General features: G+C 43.4%; 1 protein-coding gene across 2 annotated transcripts in view; it reads right to left on the reverse strand.

Moving 5' to 3' along the window:
* The window catches only part of AGAP2 (ArfGAP with GTPase domain, ankyrin repeat and PH domain 2), a 217,482-nt gene that overhangs the window by 126,801 nt on the left and 73,861 nt on the right, over positions 1 to 16,820 (reverse strand). For both annotated transcript variants that reach the window (XR_014469772.1, XM_083169414.1), the window contains exons 2-3: positions 13,886 to 13,944; positions 9,708 to 9,795 (exon numbers count right to left, since the gene is read on the reverse strand). Coding sequence is in view for 1 of the 2 variants with exons in the window: in XM_083169414.1 (XP_083025540.1) it covers positions 9,708 to 9,795; positions 13,886 to 13,944 (147 nt within the window). In the remaining variant the exon portion in view is untranslated. The remainder of the gene's footprint in view (positions 1 to 9,707; positions 9,796 to 13,885; positions 13,945 to 16,820) is intronic.

Here is a 16,820-nt window from a genome sequence, read left to right on the forward strand (position 1 = left end):
CATGATTGTACCATATCAGCCCGGCGTCCACCGCCCAGGGACACCGGGGACAGCCCCGGGCTTCAGCCCTGGAAGGGTGAAGCCTATTATGGGGGGGGGGGGGTGACTCCTTTATTGGGGGGGTCCCATCTCCCCCAGTGACCCCATCCAGGGCTGACCAGCCACAATGAGCATGATACGGCCGGGGGACCTTACGTAAAAAGTGTCCCCCGGCTGTGGCATGACACCACAGGCTGTTGGAGGCCGGGGCTGGTTCCAAAATATGGGGGACCCCCAGTTTTTTAGTCCCCCCGTATTTTTGGAACCAGAACCGGCCCAAGAGTCCGGGGCTGGTTTCAGAAATACGGGGGAACCCTAAACTTTTTGTCCCCTGTATTTTTGGAACCAGGTCCGGCTCAATGAGCCCGGGGCTGGTTATGCTCAGGAGGGGGAACCCCACGCCATTTTTTTTCTCACTCTTTGTTATCAAACCCTTTTCTTCACAATCCCACTGCCAGCAATTTTGGATGGAGGAGGTGGCGTGGGTGGGACGAGTTAAAATGCTAGTGCAGCCCAGGCGCATCAATATATGATTTAGGATATCCTCCTTCAATGCCCTACAGTAAAGCTTCTACACGCTGGGTGTCATGCTCATTTCCAGGGGTTTCATGGGCTAGTTGTCATGCACTGGGACGGGTGTCATACTCATTGCCAGGGGTTTGTAATGATCATTGCCAGGGGTTTGAAATTCTTGTAGCCAGGGGTAATGCTCGTTTCCAGGGGTGTGTTATCGTTAAACATTTAAATAAATCCAATGTTTATTCTTACTGTGAAATTTTAGATTTCTGAATTAAAAAAATAAATTAAAAAAAAACAATGAAATTCCATTGACAAAAAACCTTACGGTTTCACATGTCCCATTAAGGCTTCATACGCATGATCTACCATTTCTGAAACCTGCTGTAACTCTTCCACTCAAACGCCAAAAAGCAATGAAATTACGATCATTAAGGCTGACGCCTTAATGGACGTGTTCCTTGCGCAATACAGATATGGTACGCCATCACAGCCTGTGGGTAAGTGCAGATTCAGCACTCTCACAGAGTGAGATTGCTGTCACTCACACAATGGTGGAGCTGCTAATTCACAGATTTGTGTGCTCATTGGAATACACACATGCAGTCTATGCAACTGAAGGTCTGAGCAAAAGAGAGTTGAGCGGATGGGGTAAAAGTGGTGTTGATTAGGGGAGGAGACAGTGTGGTGCAGATGAGGAGGAATAGAAATGCGTAGATTGTGGAAAGGCTAAGCAGCACTGATGGGAGACTAACAAATGCGGATGGGTGGAAAACCATGGCACAGATTGGGGGAGGTAAGACAGAGTGATGCGATTGGGTGGGAAACAGTGAAGCAGTTGGAGAAAAGACAGAGTGGACCAGATAGGAGAGAGAGAGCAGTACAGATGTAAGGAAACTGTGGCATGGATGAGAAGGGCAGAGCAGCATGGATGGAGGGGGGGACAGAGTAACACTAATAGATGGGGATGCATTGGCACAGATAGAAAGAAACAGAGTGGCATCGGTGTGGAAAAACAGGGCAGCGCAGATGGGAAAAGACACATTGGTGCGGATGAGGGAATACACACAGCAGTAGGGATTGGGGAAGACAGAGCAGCATGAAGGCTTATAGGAGAAGAAAGTGTAGATGCATAGTAGTTGGGAGTATTATAGTTTTTGCAATTATGAAAGATGTTTCTGGTAACTGCATGTGAATACTAAATGAAATGGATATATGTAGTGAGTGTGAAAGATGTTGGACCCTCAGTGGGATAGTTCTAGTTATAATGTTTATTCTAGCACCTGCCATCTTTGAAAACCCATGCAGTTCCTCTACCCTGTCTGGGGTGTTGCTGTCTGCTGTAGTGTTTCTAGCACAGGTCTGGTTTGCTGTGCTGATATACAGACCACACTGTGCTAGAATTACTACAGCAGACAGCTACACCCCAGGCAAGGAAGAGGAACTGCATGGGTTTTCAAAGATGGTGGGTGCTAGAATGAACACTATAGTAATTCAGAGGTATAGACAGTATTAGATGATTGCAGGTACTTATTAGGATGAGTGCGCCACATAACTGCTCAGACCTTCAGTTGCATAGACTGCATGTGTGTATTCCAATGAGCACACAAATCTGTGAATTAGCAGCTCCACCATTGTGTGAGTGACAGCAATCTCACTCTGTGAGAGTGCTGAATCTGCACTTACCCACAGGCTGTGATGGCGTACCATATCTGTATTGCGCAAGGAACACGTCCATTAAGGCGTCAGCCTTAATGATCGTAATTTCATTGCTTTTTGGCGTTTGAGTGGAAGAGTTACAGCAGGTTTCAGAAATGGTAGATCATGCGTATGAAGCCTTAATGGGACATGTGAAACCGTAAGGTTTTTTGTCAATGGAATATATATATATATAGACCCAGGATAGGTGCAGCACTCAGCTCTCAAGTAAAAAAATGACAATACAGTGTCTTGAAGTGGATCAACGTTTCAGTGCTCTCTTTATTGGCACTATCGTCATCATATGTTGACGATAGTGCCAATAAAGAGAGCACTGAAACGTTGATCCACTTCAAGACACTGTATTGTCGTTTTTTTACTTTAGAGCTGAGTGCCGCACCTATCCTGGGTCTGTATTCGCTGGAAATCAGTTGTGAAGGCACCAGCGCCAGCTCCCCCCCGATCAGCCTGGAGTGCCGGTCCCATCGTGTCCTATATATATATATATATATATATATATATATATATATATATATATATATATATATATATATGAATGAGACTGGCGGACCGACACTCCACTCAAAGAAATTCAGCTGCCAGCGTGCCCTTGCAGAGGTAAGATAGACGATAGGATCCCCACATCAGGAAGGAACCAAGCACGGCACTGGAGGACTTGTAAAGGTGGTTTTTATTACCTCAACGTTTCGAGGCTGTTTGCCCCGTCGTCAGGAGGAGAAATACACACAACAAGAAACTGTTACCAGCTCACCTTATGTACCTGAGTTCCCGCCTGCATTCACCGTCCTCCACGCCTCCGATCACTGATTTGCACCCAGCTGGAGCGGCGGCATAAGATGACATCAGCGCCGACTTCCAGCTGATTGTTGCTACGCAACAGGGTACACAGAACAGCGAGCCGGGGTGGGGGGCGTGTGTTAGCCTGCAGGGAACCCGCAGTTGCACAGGAAAAATATACATCAAAAAGACATCAAGTACATACAAATAAAAACATACACATAAATTTAAAATACATATACATAAAAATAAGTACATCATCGCAATGTACCTAGAATAAAATGTTGTATCAGGATAAAAGTGCAGTTAACCAATCTGATATCTAACACATATCGCAGTGTGTGTATGCACCTCTTTACATCAATGTACTCCACATAATCCTATCGTTCAGTACATGCCTTATTTTGAATTTAAAGCCAGAGTGTGGGTGTGTAAAACTTTTGGCTGCAATCAGGTATCCACAAGTTACACAATTCGGGCATTTGTAACACCCAGGTTTTTTCATAGTTACAGCGGAGTCAGTTTTAAATCCAAGACTTCCAGAAAGTTTAAGGAGCGGATGGCATTCCACCGCTCCTCTATTAAAGCTGCCTTAGAGGGAGACAAGTATATGCGCTGCTGGGGTGCCTTGATGGAGAGTGTATCCAGGTACTGCCAAGTTACCTCACTCCCAAATGTACAGTCCAAACTCCGGCACTCCCCAATCTGCTGCTATCGTTACCCTGGTGCCTTCCTTGGGAATAAATTCCCTATGTAAACGATTGTAGGGTATTTAGCACGTTTGGTTTGTACAAGCATTTGTTCCCTGAGGACGAGCCTGTGTGCTCGAAACATGTCGGAAGAATAAATAGCCGTCTTGATCTTTTGCACCAAATCCCTGAGTGACGCCTTATTTGCCTACAATCGTTTACATAGGGAATTTATTCCCAAGGAAGGCACCAGGGTAAGGAACGATAGCAGCAGATTGGGGAGTGCCGGAGTTTGGACTGTACATTTGGGAGTGAGGTAACTTGGCAGTACCTGGATACACTCTCCATCAAGGCACCCCAGCAGCGCATATACTTGTCTCCCTCTAAGTGGTTCCACCCAGGTCCAGTGAATTGGTTCATTGAGGGACCCTGCACAGTTGTGTGTCGACACGTCGATTGGTGAGGACAGCACAATTACTGGAATTACAATGGAACCAAATGAATTTGGTGTCAACTTTTCTCAAGTCGACACCGGAGATTTTTTTAGCTACTCAGATGCTGAGATTGATGTGATCTTGCGAGCGGTGTCAACCCAGGCACAGGCGGTGGCTGTCGACAATGATGATTTATTTAAGGACTGGTACTTCTTGAAAAAACGCGAAGTGGATTACACTATGCATGCGTCCACATTAGCTGGGTATTATAAAGATAAACAAATACCCCGTGGGTTCAGGATTCGGAACTCACCAACGATAGGTAGACAGAACATGGCCTTTTGTAAAAAATGGGTAAGCATTCTCAATAAATGCTCAATGGATTTGGTGTTGCTAGTAGTGGATGAGTCGACAAAAGAACTGACGACAGCAAGAAATAAATTATCTGCATTTGAGACCTTGCATAAAAACACCCTAGCAAGCGACACACAAGTCGACTGGCCAGCAAAACTTGAAAAACAAGTGGAGCAGTATCGCAAAGATTTGATACGATTCAAGAGAGAGAAGCGACGCAAGGTACAGGTCGATTATGAACAAAATCGAGTGTACCAATGGCTGAGTACAACAGGGCCCCAAGTGAATCAACCCAGATCAGCAAAATATCAGAGGCAGCGATACCGCTTCACTGACTATGAAGGTACTAGTACTTCAGCTAGTGAAGCAGAGGCCCCCATGCAATCACCCACTGACAATATCCACCCTTTAGGGGAAGGTCTACCTGCCACCGGCAGAAAACCGCCAAAAGGAAGAGGACGAGGCGCGGTGGGCAGGCCGAGAGGGAAAGGAGGTCGCAAGGGGGGCGACCGATAAAAGATTTGGTCTTTAATATCTCTGAAGTAACCCTTGATGAAACAGAGGTGCAGGTTTTATCTAAGGGACTTACCTTCGTACCATGTGCACCTATGGACAAGTTTCAATGGAAAATTGACTGTTACCGTTTTGGACGATCCCTTCGATTAAAAGAGTACTTTGATGGACACCCCAAAGATATTGAAACCAGTGACATACCAGCTCAATTGAAAAGACTCCAACCAAGGTCTACTTTTGATCCTCCTTCGAGAAACCCATCTATAAAATCGTTTACAAGAATGATGGAATACACAGGTAACCAACAGATCATGCAACAAAAAGCCTTTAACAACTTAACCCGTCCAGAAAAAGACGCTTTGAAAAAATTAAAGGGACGGACAAATATTATAATCCGTAAGGCGGATAAGGGTGGGTCTGTTGTGGTACAAGACCTGTCCAAATATGTTGCAGAATGTTTAAGACAGCTTGAAAATAGCCTGGTGTATGAAGTACTAGCACATGACCCTAGTGCAATGTACAAGAAGGAGTTGGATGATGTGTTGAAATTGGCAGTCACTAATGGAGATATAACATCTAAATTGAGCATAGCTCTGAGTAATAACTATCCAGAGATGCCTATGTTCAACACATTACCTAAAGTCCACAAGAGCTTGGAGAGCCCCCCTGGCAGACCGATTATATCTGCCAGGGGGTCACTCTACCAACCTGTGTCGACCTTCCTTGATGCCTATTTAAATCCTTGTATTCAGCAGACTAGATCTTATTTAAAGGATACCAACATGTTGATTGATAGGCTTAAGGAGTTGGGGACATTGCCGCCTGATACCATTATGTGTTGTGCTGATGTGGTGAGCCTATATACTTGCATACCCCATTATGAAGGCATTGAGGCAGTAAAAGAGTTATTGGAAACTAGCACTGCATATGCTGGTCCACCCATTCCTTTGTTTTTGGAATTGTTGACCTTGGTACTTAATCGAAATTATTTTTATTTTAATGGTGTTGTGTACCGCCAGAGGCTTGGGTGTGCGATGGGGTCCAATGTGGCCCCATCGTACGCCAATGCCTTCATGACCAAGGTTGACCACTCATTGTTTTTTGATGCACCTTATGCCAACAAGGTATTGTTGTATTTGAGATTTATTGATGATCTCCTGATCTTGTGGACAGGCACTGAGGTTGAACTGGTTGAGATTTTTGATGCTCATAATAATACCAATGGCCCGGTAAAATTCACCTATGTAACTAGTAAAGAGACCATTAATTTCCTTGATGTGAAGATACGAGTGACAGATCAAAAGATCTCCACATCTATCCACAATTATCAGGCATGAAAGCAATCATCCCCTGGCCCTGAGAAAAGGTCTCCCCTACTCTCAAATGTTGAGAGTGGGGAGAATTACCAGTGACCCCATTCAAAAACAAAAAGATCTGGACCTCATGCAACAAAAGTTCCTTGAAAGGGGATATAAAAAGAAGGATCTCCTAGCAGCCAAGGACAGGGTACTTGGGAACCCTAGCATGGCAGCACTTGCAGCATCATCCAACAACACAGATATTTCTAAGCGTATGCCATGGGTGACGCAGTATGCAAATGGCAGTGCTGAGGTCACCAAGCAAGTTAAAAGACAATGGCCATTAATCAATACAGATAAAGAATTGAAAAGCCTCAAAAACACAAGAATTATGCCGGCCTATAAACGTGGCAAAAACCTAGGTGATATGCTGGTAAAAGTAGATATAACTGGGCTCATGAAAGAAGAGACACCCACACACTTCCTGTCTAGGCCTGCGGGCTGTTACAGATGTGTTGGGTGCACAACATGCAGATCAATGTTGCCAGGAAAATCTGTGAGTCACCCCCACACAGGACGCCAATATGCCATCAGGTACCCCCTTACTTGCACCAGTCACTATGTTGTCTACATTCTGTCTTGTCCATGTGGTCTTTACTACGTGGGCAAGACAGAATGCCAGTTCAAGGAGCGCATGGCGAATCATAGAACTGCCATACGCCATGCATTAAGTTCAGGCACTAGTGATCAACCCGTGGCCAGACACTGTGTGCAAAAGGGGCACAGTATAGCAAGTATCAGATCTAAAATAATTGATCACATACCAGTCTCAGCCAGAGGAGGCAATAGAGGTAAACGCCTCTTACAAGCAGAAGCTAGATGGATTTTTGTATTAGACACTATTTCTCCTAGGGGATTAAATGAGCAGATGGGATTGCATCACTTTTTGTGATGTAAAACCCATAGTGTTCTGACCATCGCTTGTTGTTTATACATCTAAGTACAGGGAATTTAATTATAAAAATAATAATTGAAATAAATAATAACATAAAATCTGACGTAGATCAGTTTATTAAAATAAGTGATTTTTTATGGTTAAAAGATCCCACCTTCTATGGTGGTGAGTCGAAACATGTTTATCCCTCTATGAACATACTGACCTTGTTTTTAAATGTATTGTGACATTTTTTTATATCACTATTTAATATGCATATTTAATTGCTCTTCTTATAATGTATTTTTCGTTTGTTTCAGTTGTTTATATATCGCCATGGCAACACCTGTGGTCCAGGGAGTGCAGCGTCAAGCCGCCGACGTCAGTCAGGCGCTGGGAGGAGATTGCTTGTGACAGAGTACGCAAGGCGCCGCCGTGGGTCGGCGCCTGTGATGACGTCACTCGCAACCCCCGGGCTACTGAACGGACCAACGCGGAAGACAACACACTTGTGGACGCAGGTGAGTATGCCTCTTAATTAATTGTTGGGGTGGGATCTTTGTAGGGTATTTAGCACGTTTGGTTTGTACAAGCATTTGTTCCCTGAGGACGAGCCTGTGTGCTCGAAACATGTCGGAAGAATAAATAGCCGTCTTGATCTTTTGCACCAAATCCCTGAGTGACGCCTTATTTGCCTACAATCGTTTACATAGGGAATTTATTCCCAAGGAAGGCACCAGGGTAAGGAACGATAGCAGCAGATTGGGGAGTGCCGGAGTTTGGACTGTATATATATATATATATATATATATATATATATATATATATATATATACAAATCTGTAGGGGCGGCACTCCACTGTGGCTGTAATTGAGGTAGACGTACTGTGGATAGTCTGGTGCCCTCCGTGTCAGGGATACTGACCATATGCAGAGTGCAGGGGGGACGAGTGCCACCGTCCCCCCTACACTCTATATATATATATATATATATATATATATTTGAAAATTTCTTCCAGCTAACTGTAAGTTTTTATAAGTATCTTGCTGGGTGAGGCATTTCCAGTTGCATGCAAGTCCACATTGAGTAGTGTAAATCAAGGTACTTGTGTAGTTTCACGGCGCCACTAGATAGGATAGATAGGATACTAGATAGGATACGATTTAGTATGCGATTTGACATAAGATATAGGATAAGATTTACTATCCATTTCATTACCCCACTATCCACTAGGGCGTGGAGTTGATTTTATATAGGGTGGCGAGCGCAGCAAGCCACCGAGCCCGAAGCGTGGCGAGCGCAGTGAGCCCCACGAGGGTACACGGAATATATTTTATGGAATTGCATGCAAATGGCATGCGATATTGGTGACTTGCTTTGAAACAACATCCGTGTCCCCTCGCAGGGCTCGCTGCGCTCGCCACGCTTCGGGCTCAGTGGCTCGCTGCGCTCGCCACGCTATATAAAATCAACTCCACGCCCTAGTGGATAGTGGGGTAATGAAATGGATAGAAAATCTTATCCTATATCTTATGCGATATCTTATGTCAAATCGCATACTAAATCGTATCCTATCTAGTATCCTATCTAGTGGCGCTGTGAAACTACACAAGTACCTAAATCAATTACGGGCAGTGGGACTTACCACTGTAGCCTGCTTTGGAAAGTGTATAAATTCTTCCAAATGCTATCAGTGAGCGGCAGTACAGCAGACACCAAGGCAAGGTGCAGGGAAGTACAGGGACAGGTAGATCCCTCTGAGAGTAGCAACTGTGGGAGTATTCTCTTCCTGCAGCTGCACACACTGTGTATCCTACTGGATTAATTGTTTGCAACAGGTCAGAAAATGCCCTTGCTGGTATCACAAATGATGTGACCATGCCAGGCAAGTGGTTAAAGCAGGATGAACTGGAAGCCTATGTTAGGCTTAATTTACTAAAATGTAGGATCCCACCTGCTTGGAAGCAGCCTGAGCCTGGTCAACCTGGTTCTTCCACAAAATCCAGTATACTAATACAGACACTGGCAGCTCCATGCTGGAAATTGTAGTCCCACGATCAACAGCATGCCCAAGCAGAATGGCTACCTGGCATTGCCAGACCTGTCTATTTTTTGATAATGCCAGATTTTCCTAAGCATCGCAATCCTTTGCTGACCGGGCAGGTTTCACAATGTGAAACCCTGTTATCTACCTTTTGTAGTCTGGATGACCAGCACAGTATGGCATTTGGCGCGGGTTATTGCTTTTGCAGATAGACCCTATGTTATACCCCTGGTTTTGTAAAAGTGAGCTCACATTACAGGATTGGTGTTAAAACTCAACATATACTATACTAAAGATTAATATTCCTACAGCCTTGATTACATAACATTAATAATTATCACTGACTTTATGGTCTAACACTTATAATATATGGACAACTGAGAACTTACTTTCTGGTGCTTCTAATGCCACATAGGATCCCGTAACAAACCGATGAACAAGAGCAGACTTTCCACTTTTAATATTACCCACAACTCCCTAAGAGAGAAAGAAAAAGATTTCAATTTGTTTGAGTTGTAATTCAAATTTCTTCCAAAAGATAATAACACAAACATTACTATACAGTATGTACAAATTTTGTTCCCCAAAGCATGTCTCCAAAGCATGCCAAATGCACCTAAAAAACATATTCCAATTTTGTCCTTACATTACACAATGGAAAAAGAGCGCTAGGTGAGTTTATGTGACAGGTTAACCATTGAGTTATTTTACAGGTACCACTCATTATTCCTTTTCATTTATTTTAATAACCTGTCACATAAACTCACTTAGCGCTCTTTTTCCACTGCATTAACTATCTTAATTTATAAGAGCTGCTTTTAATTTTTGAACGCAGAACCACAAATCCATTCACTTACCTTACACAAGACACTGCTAAAACTCTAATCCGTGCTCTCATCATCTCACACACTGATGATTACAATTCCCCAATACAGACGTTCACCACTACAATCCATCATAAATGCAGCTGTGAGGATAATCTTCCTAGCCAGAGGTTCATTGGCTACAAAGCTACTCTGTCAGTCACTTCATTGGTTACCTGTATTCTACCACATTCAATACAAAATACTAGTACTTACACGCAAGGCCATAAACCAAACTACACCAATTTACATCTCAAACCCGACCTCTTCGCTCCTCACAAGATCTACGTCTCTCATCCACACTCATTACTCCCATACCCATTGCAGGACATTCTTTAGGCTGCACCCACTCTGTGGAATGCTCTCCCGCGCAAAATAAGACTCTCCTCCAGTTTCCAAGCCTACAAGCATTCCCTGTTCAGGCAAGCTTATCAAATTCCAAAACCAGCCACTTAACCTTCATATACCGTTCCTATCCAGTCACATCCCCACTATACAAGCTACACGTATCCTCTCTTTTTTTTTTTTTATCCTCCTGACCCCTAGCCAAACTGCTGGGTCACCGTATCATACAGCACACCAGGAACCTTTGCATTCTGGTGGTCTTTATGTATAGTTGAACCTCGGACTGACCTTGGTAGTCTTCATTGGAAAAGCATGGCTCAGGTCACACTAACAGTATGCATAGAGCAAATTTGGCAACCCAGCAATAATCCGAGTCCATCCTACAGTGTGAACATGGAAACAGCTTAAAACCATGCTCAATAAGCCAGGCTGGACCCAATTCTTGGTGTGAAAGAGGTTTGATACCCTTATACACTTAAAATAAGCTCCGGTTTGTTACATAAAATTGTGTGCATTATATAGAAATCAATATATCCATTTAAATAACTACAAATAAGGTAAATACAAAAAATCCAGGCTTGCACAACCTTTTGCCCATTTTTAAAAGCTAAATCTGGGTTGCTTTTTCTGTCTGTAAATATTATTAGTGATATTAATAGTTAATGAGCACCAGTGTTTACTGTGCAGGATTGTGGGTTCAAATGTTCTCTTCATGAAACTATTTTACTTGATTATGTCAATTATAAATATAGCTTGTGATCACAAAGCATAACTTTACAGTACTTGTTTAAGATGATCATACAGAACATAAATTACAGTAAGTACTGTAGCATGACCTGGTCAGGATCATAAAAAGCAATACAGTATGTTCTATGAACGATGAAGAGGTTGGGAATCGCTATTAATCACTGCATGTGGGTTGCTTTTAGAAACATTTTATAACCCTGTTAAAGAAAATGTTCAGCTAAAGTTTTGACACATGGAATAAATAATGGTTTTAATATACACAGGTATCCATTTATGTACAGGACAGTAACAAGAAAATGCAGTAGGCAATAATAGATAAATAGTAGGCGTACATACATCAGTCACTTTATATATAATGAAGCCTACAAGATGATACAGAAGCTTTATTCATTTAAGGCAGCAAGAAAATAAATGGAACCATACAAATTTCCCCCAAAGGTTTCGATGTTTTCTTATTACTCATTTTGTTGGGTTTAGATCATAGTTATTTTGTTAGGTTTAGATCATTGCATAAGGGGCATAGAGGATGCAAAGGTGGGCTATGCTTGGTTCGCAGCGGTACAATCGCATCATCATAGCTCCACCCCCACTATATAATGCTGAGAAAACAAGCATTGAATATTGGGGGAGGGGCTACAATAATACAATTAAGCACGGTGTGTTCGCAAGGCTGCAGGAAGCTGGTGGGGCATGCAGGAGACTTGCCATTCTTTCCAGTAGTATGGTAGGGGAACTTGATTTATGAAGAAGTGATAAGGGAGGAGAAGTGATAAAGTGCCTGGTACTTTATCACTGGCCAATAAGCTCCTAACTGTTCCTTTATTTACCCAACCTGTTACTTAACAGTCAGGAGCTGATTGGCCGGTGATAAAGTACCAGGCACTTTATCACTTCTCCTCCCTTATCACTGCTTCATACATCTACCCCACAGAGTCATCCATAATTTTGTGATAGTCAGACTCAGGGGTACCCCCAGATCCTGGAGCGACTAAGCAGCTGCCTAAAGCTGTATAATTGTAGAGCCTGCCCTGAAAAGGGATGCAGCAGAAGAGCTTTCTAATTCTTAAACTATCTATGGCTCTTTTTACAGCATGCCTAACTGTCATTTCTATTTAAACAATTTGGTCACATGATCACATACTACCCCAGATCTAGGAGTGGTGAGTGCAGTGTATGTGTCCTCTTCCAGTGATTCCTTGCACTGCAGGGTGTACATTCCAGATATGCATAGACTTCAATGGGAGCTGAAGGGCACATACACCTTCCACTCATTAAAGTCTATATGGGAGAAGGCTAGTGGTGTGTACAAGGCGGAATGCTGTGTTGCGAACGCATCACAACCCCGCAACAGAACTCTGCTTTAGGCTTACACTGGTTGCAGAAAGAGTGTGATGATTAATTATATAAGACCTGGAAAAAGTAAACTTTGTGGGTTCCTGAGTAGGATCTAAGGAATCATTTTCATCACCTGGGGGGCAGTAATTTGTCGCGGCTTCTTCTCCGCACCCCCCAAATCACCCATGCATGCATATAGTATCATATCCAGTACCTGGGGCCAGAGCCAGATTAAGCCTTTGGGGGGCCCAGGGCACTTTAGACAGGGGGGCCCCCTTGCATTTGTCATTACTGGCTGCAAACTGCATGGGGGAATATTACACTGTCAAAACACAGAGTAAAGGCAGTATGAACTTGGTCAATGGGTAACTTCAGGGGATATATATATATATATATATATATATATATATATATATATATATATATTTACACACATACACACATACATACATACATACATACATACATACATACATACATAAATACATAAATACATACCACATGAAAAGCCTGTGTTTGTCCCTCTGGACCTTACTCTGTAGGAGACCTCACAGTCCCAGTGCTGCCTCTGATTAAAAACCCTCCCATGACTAGGCTGCTGCTGTTATCCATGGGCCTGAGAAGCATGTAATGAGCTCCACCAATCAGAGCTCAGCACAAACGTCTTAGCCTCTGCCCTATGGTGCAAAGTGTCATGGGACTTAGTCAACTCCCAGTAATGCACTGCACAATTGGCTCCCAATGCTCAGCACCATTAATCATTGTCACATTGGCAGATAGGTGAAGCTGCAGCACTACCCCACTGCCATGCACAAAACCTTTAACTAAAAAAAACTAAATAATAATAATTCTTTTTTTTTTTTTTTAAATACATGCCAACCACAGGGGGCCCCTAGCTAGAGGGGGGCCCAGGGGCACTGACCCCTTGTGCCCCCATTATAATCCGGCCCTGCCTGGGGCATGCAATTTATTAGGCCCCCCTACTTGCAGCCCTGTTCTGACCGAGTTTGAGAACCACTGTCCTTTTTTAACATAGAGATAAAAAATGAAGGAGCAGACCTTAAGACAGTGAAAAAAAAACATCTCCTTGAAGAAACAATGGTGATGCCTGATGGAGATTTTTTTTTAATGCCCAATAAATAGAGTAAGCAATGCTAAAAATATTAGTACTAAAGGGTACGAATAAATGCAAAACATATGTTCCTCATTTTGGTATATTCATCACTATTTTTAGTATGAGTGTGGTTGCCCTTGCATACAGTACATAGATGACTTACCACTCGTATTTCAGGCACCGAGCGACTGAGAGTCCATTCCTGGCTGTTCATTACACATTCTGCAAAAAAAGATATTGAATTTATTAAAATTTGTGTTTCCATTTTGTTGAAGACAGACAGAGACATTTATCAAGAGTGCAATGCTGGGCTCTCTGCTTGTTGAACCAGAATCCCTGGCATGCTCTGCCAAATACAGCACCAATACAGCACCAATGCTTTCAAAATAGAAATCAGCCTAATAAGTTATACATTTTTTTATTACATGGATATGCCCCACTTTACATGCTCATCTTGGCCCTTATTCTGATCGGTGCGGATATATCCGCGTGCGTTCGGCCCGCCGATGTTTTGTGTCTGCGCATGTGCAGAGGCGTCGCTGCGCATGTGCGAGCGGGGCGTACGGCCAAATCCCGCATGATATGTGAACACTCCGAACAGGGGGTGGAGAGGGGCGTGAAGGGCTATTTGGGCTCATTACCATATGCATACGCCCCGCATTTCATGGGAGTTCCCATGAAAACGCTGGGCGTACGTATGGTAATGCGGCCGTGACGCACGTGTAGGGGGCGGACATATGACATCGCCGGATGTCAGCTGCCCGCCCAGATCCCTGCTTTTGCAAGGAAAAATGTCCGTGTGGTCTGAGGTTGCGGGTGCTGGTGGAGCACACGGTCCTGCATTCGATGGTCTGCGACCATCGAATGATGGGGGAGGTTCCCTTAGATGGAGGAGGCGTATTCCGTGAAAAATACACGTGCGGTCCGTTCGGCCAGCTTCTTACCGCATACGGACGGAGTTGGCGATCCGTATGGAAGGCGGGGTTTCGCACGCACGGTCCTGGCCGCATAATCGGCTCCGGCCGCACCGATCAGAATAAGGGCCCTTATTCTATATCCATATAAATTTCTTTGCTCTGACTTATAAAAATTAAGAAATGACGATCACACAGTGAGAATTCCACGACGTGGCTTGTGCTAGAATGATACATACGGTATATATTACTATGTTTAACACTCATTTCCCATATAACACTAGAAAATATATATTAACACACAAGGTAAAAGACAGTGAGTGAATATGTGGTTATAATTTGAATTTGCATTTTGCTTATTTTCTGACAGTTGTCCTAAGGGCAATATTAAAGTCCACATACTGAGAAGGAGAGTAGCTGTGATCAGTGTAATGATGAGCTGGTGTAGTATTGACCAAATACATACCTCCCAATATGACCCATTCCAGGACGGTGACAATGCTCTGTTCCTGCTCTTCCTTGTCATTGGCAGTTGCAGATCTGGGTCTGTGGCACAGTCCAAAATTCAAATAGGGGAGCCTCCCTTATATGAATTTTGGACTGTGCTGCGGCACCATATCTGCAACTGCCACTGGCAAGGAAGTGCAGGAACAGAGCATTTTGTCTCTCCCAGAATGGGTCTTGCCGGGACCAGGGCCATCTTAACAAATGGGCTTACTGGGCAGCTTCTCTAGGGCCCCACAATTCTAGGGGCCTTTGAGCAGGGGTTTGCTGGTGCCTCTGAAATTACTTGTTAGGCTGTTAGAGATTGCTGTCCAGCTGCTTTGGTCACAAATTACACAAAATCAGAGCTGCTGGAAAATATTTTCTACCGACCCACAGCCAGTTTACTGGCTGTAAGCATGCTAATTGCTGGGTGGCTGATAGCAGCTGGAGAGACAATGCAGGAAGTTGTGATTTTTTTTCATAGTAGGGGCCCCAGTTTTGTGTAGGACCCACAATGCCCTTAAGACTGCCCTGGCTGGGACAATCGCAAATGTGTGACCCATTGCATTTTTTTTGCGATATGTCCTAATAGCCATCAGCTCTAGCTTGAAGTAAATGGCATAATTCTGCAAATTCCTAATTCCAGTGTGTTGTTAACCCTGCAAATTGCTATTCTGCATATATTCCCAAAACACTTACTGTATATCACAGATACGTCTTACTTCATTTCTTTATTGCTACAAAGGCAGCAATAACCCAATCATGGAAACAAGATAAATCCCCTCCTCTCTCATTGATAGCATGGAAAATTAATTAAAGCTTCTTGATAGAGAAGCTCAACTGCCCTATTCTTCTTCAGCTAATTCTCCGTTGATTAAGTGGTATTGCTTATGTGTGTTCTACTGAGGGTCCATGTAAAGTAGTATTTATTATGTTTATTTCATTTTCTGTCATGGTTACCCACTCTGAGATGGGAATATGGGGGTGGCGGCAGTCGAATATAAGAATCAGGCAAAAGATGTAAGACAACTTCTCAGAGCCAAGTGGTTCCGTTATCAAGGTGCTAGACTGATGTTTGGAGGGCACGGTCTTATTTGGCATATACCTTTTATTTCATCTACACAGCTGGAGTGCCGCCTCATAGATTATTTTATACATATATATATGTATTGGGGTCACAGGGCGGCACTCCTAGGCAAAGTATAATCAAGTTGCCTGGTCCATACGTTAAGCGATACAGTACACTTACCCCCCACGGCATGGAAGGAGTCAGAACCGGCACTCAAGTATGAAGAAATCATTTTATTCCATAAAGTTAGAAACAGGTAGCAGCAGCAGCTGTCCCGACAGCTGTTTCAATTGAGCAGTGTCAGTTTTCACCACTGATGAAAACTGACACTACTAGGTCGAAACAGCTGTTGGGACAGCTGCTGATACCTGTTTCTACCTTTATGGAATAAAATGATTTCTTCATACTTGAGTGCCGGTTCTGACTCCTTCCATGCCATGGGGGGGGGGGGGGAGGGGGGGGAGTGTATTATTTATATATATATTAGAGGTCAGGATGTTAATGTGCCCGTATAAGGACTGTCTAAAGGTATTGTCGGTATATTGGTTTGTCTGTATATTGGATGTTGGGATGTTAATGTAACAGTATAATGACTGTATAAAGATTTTGTCGATATATTAGTTTGTCTG

This window comes from Crinia signifera, chromosome 2 (genome assembly GCF_055691185.1).
Source record: "Crinia signifera chromosome 2, ASM5569118v1, whole genome shotgun sequence".
Classification (NCBI taxonomy): domain Eukaryota; kingdom Metazoa; phylum Chordata; class Amphibia; order Anura; family Myobatrachidae; genus Crinia; species Crinia signifera.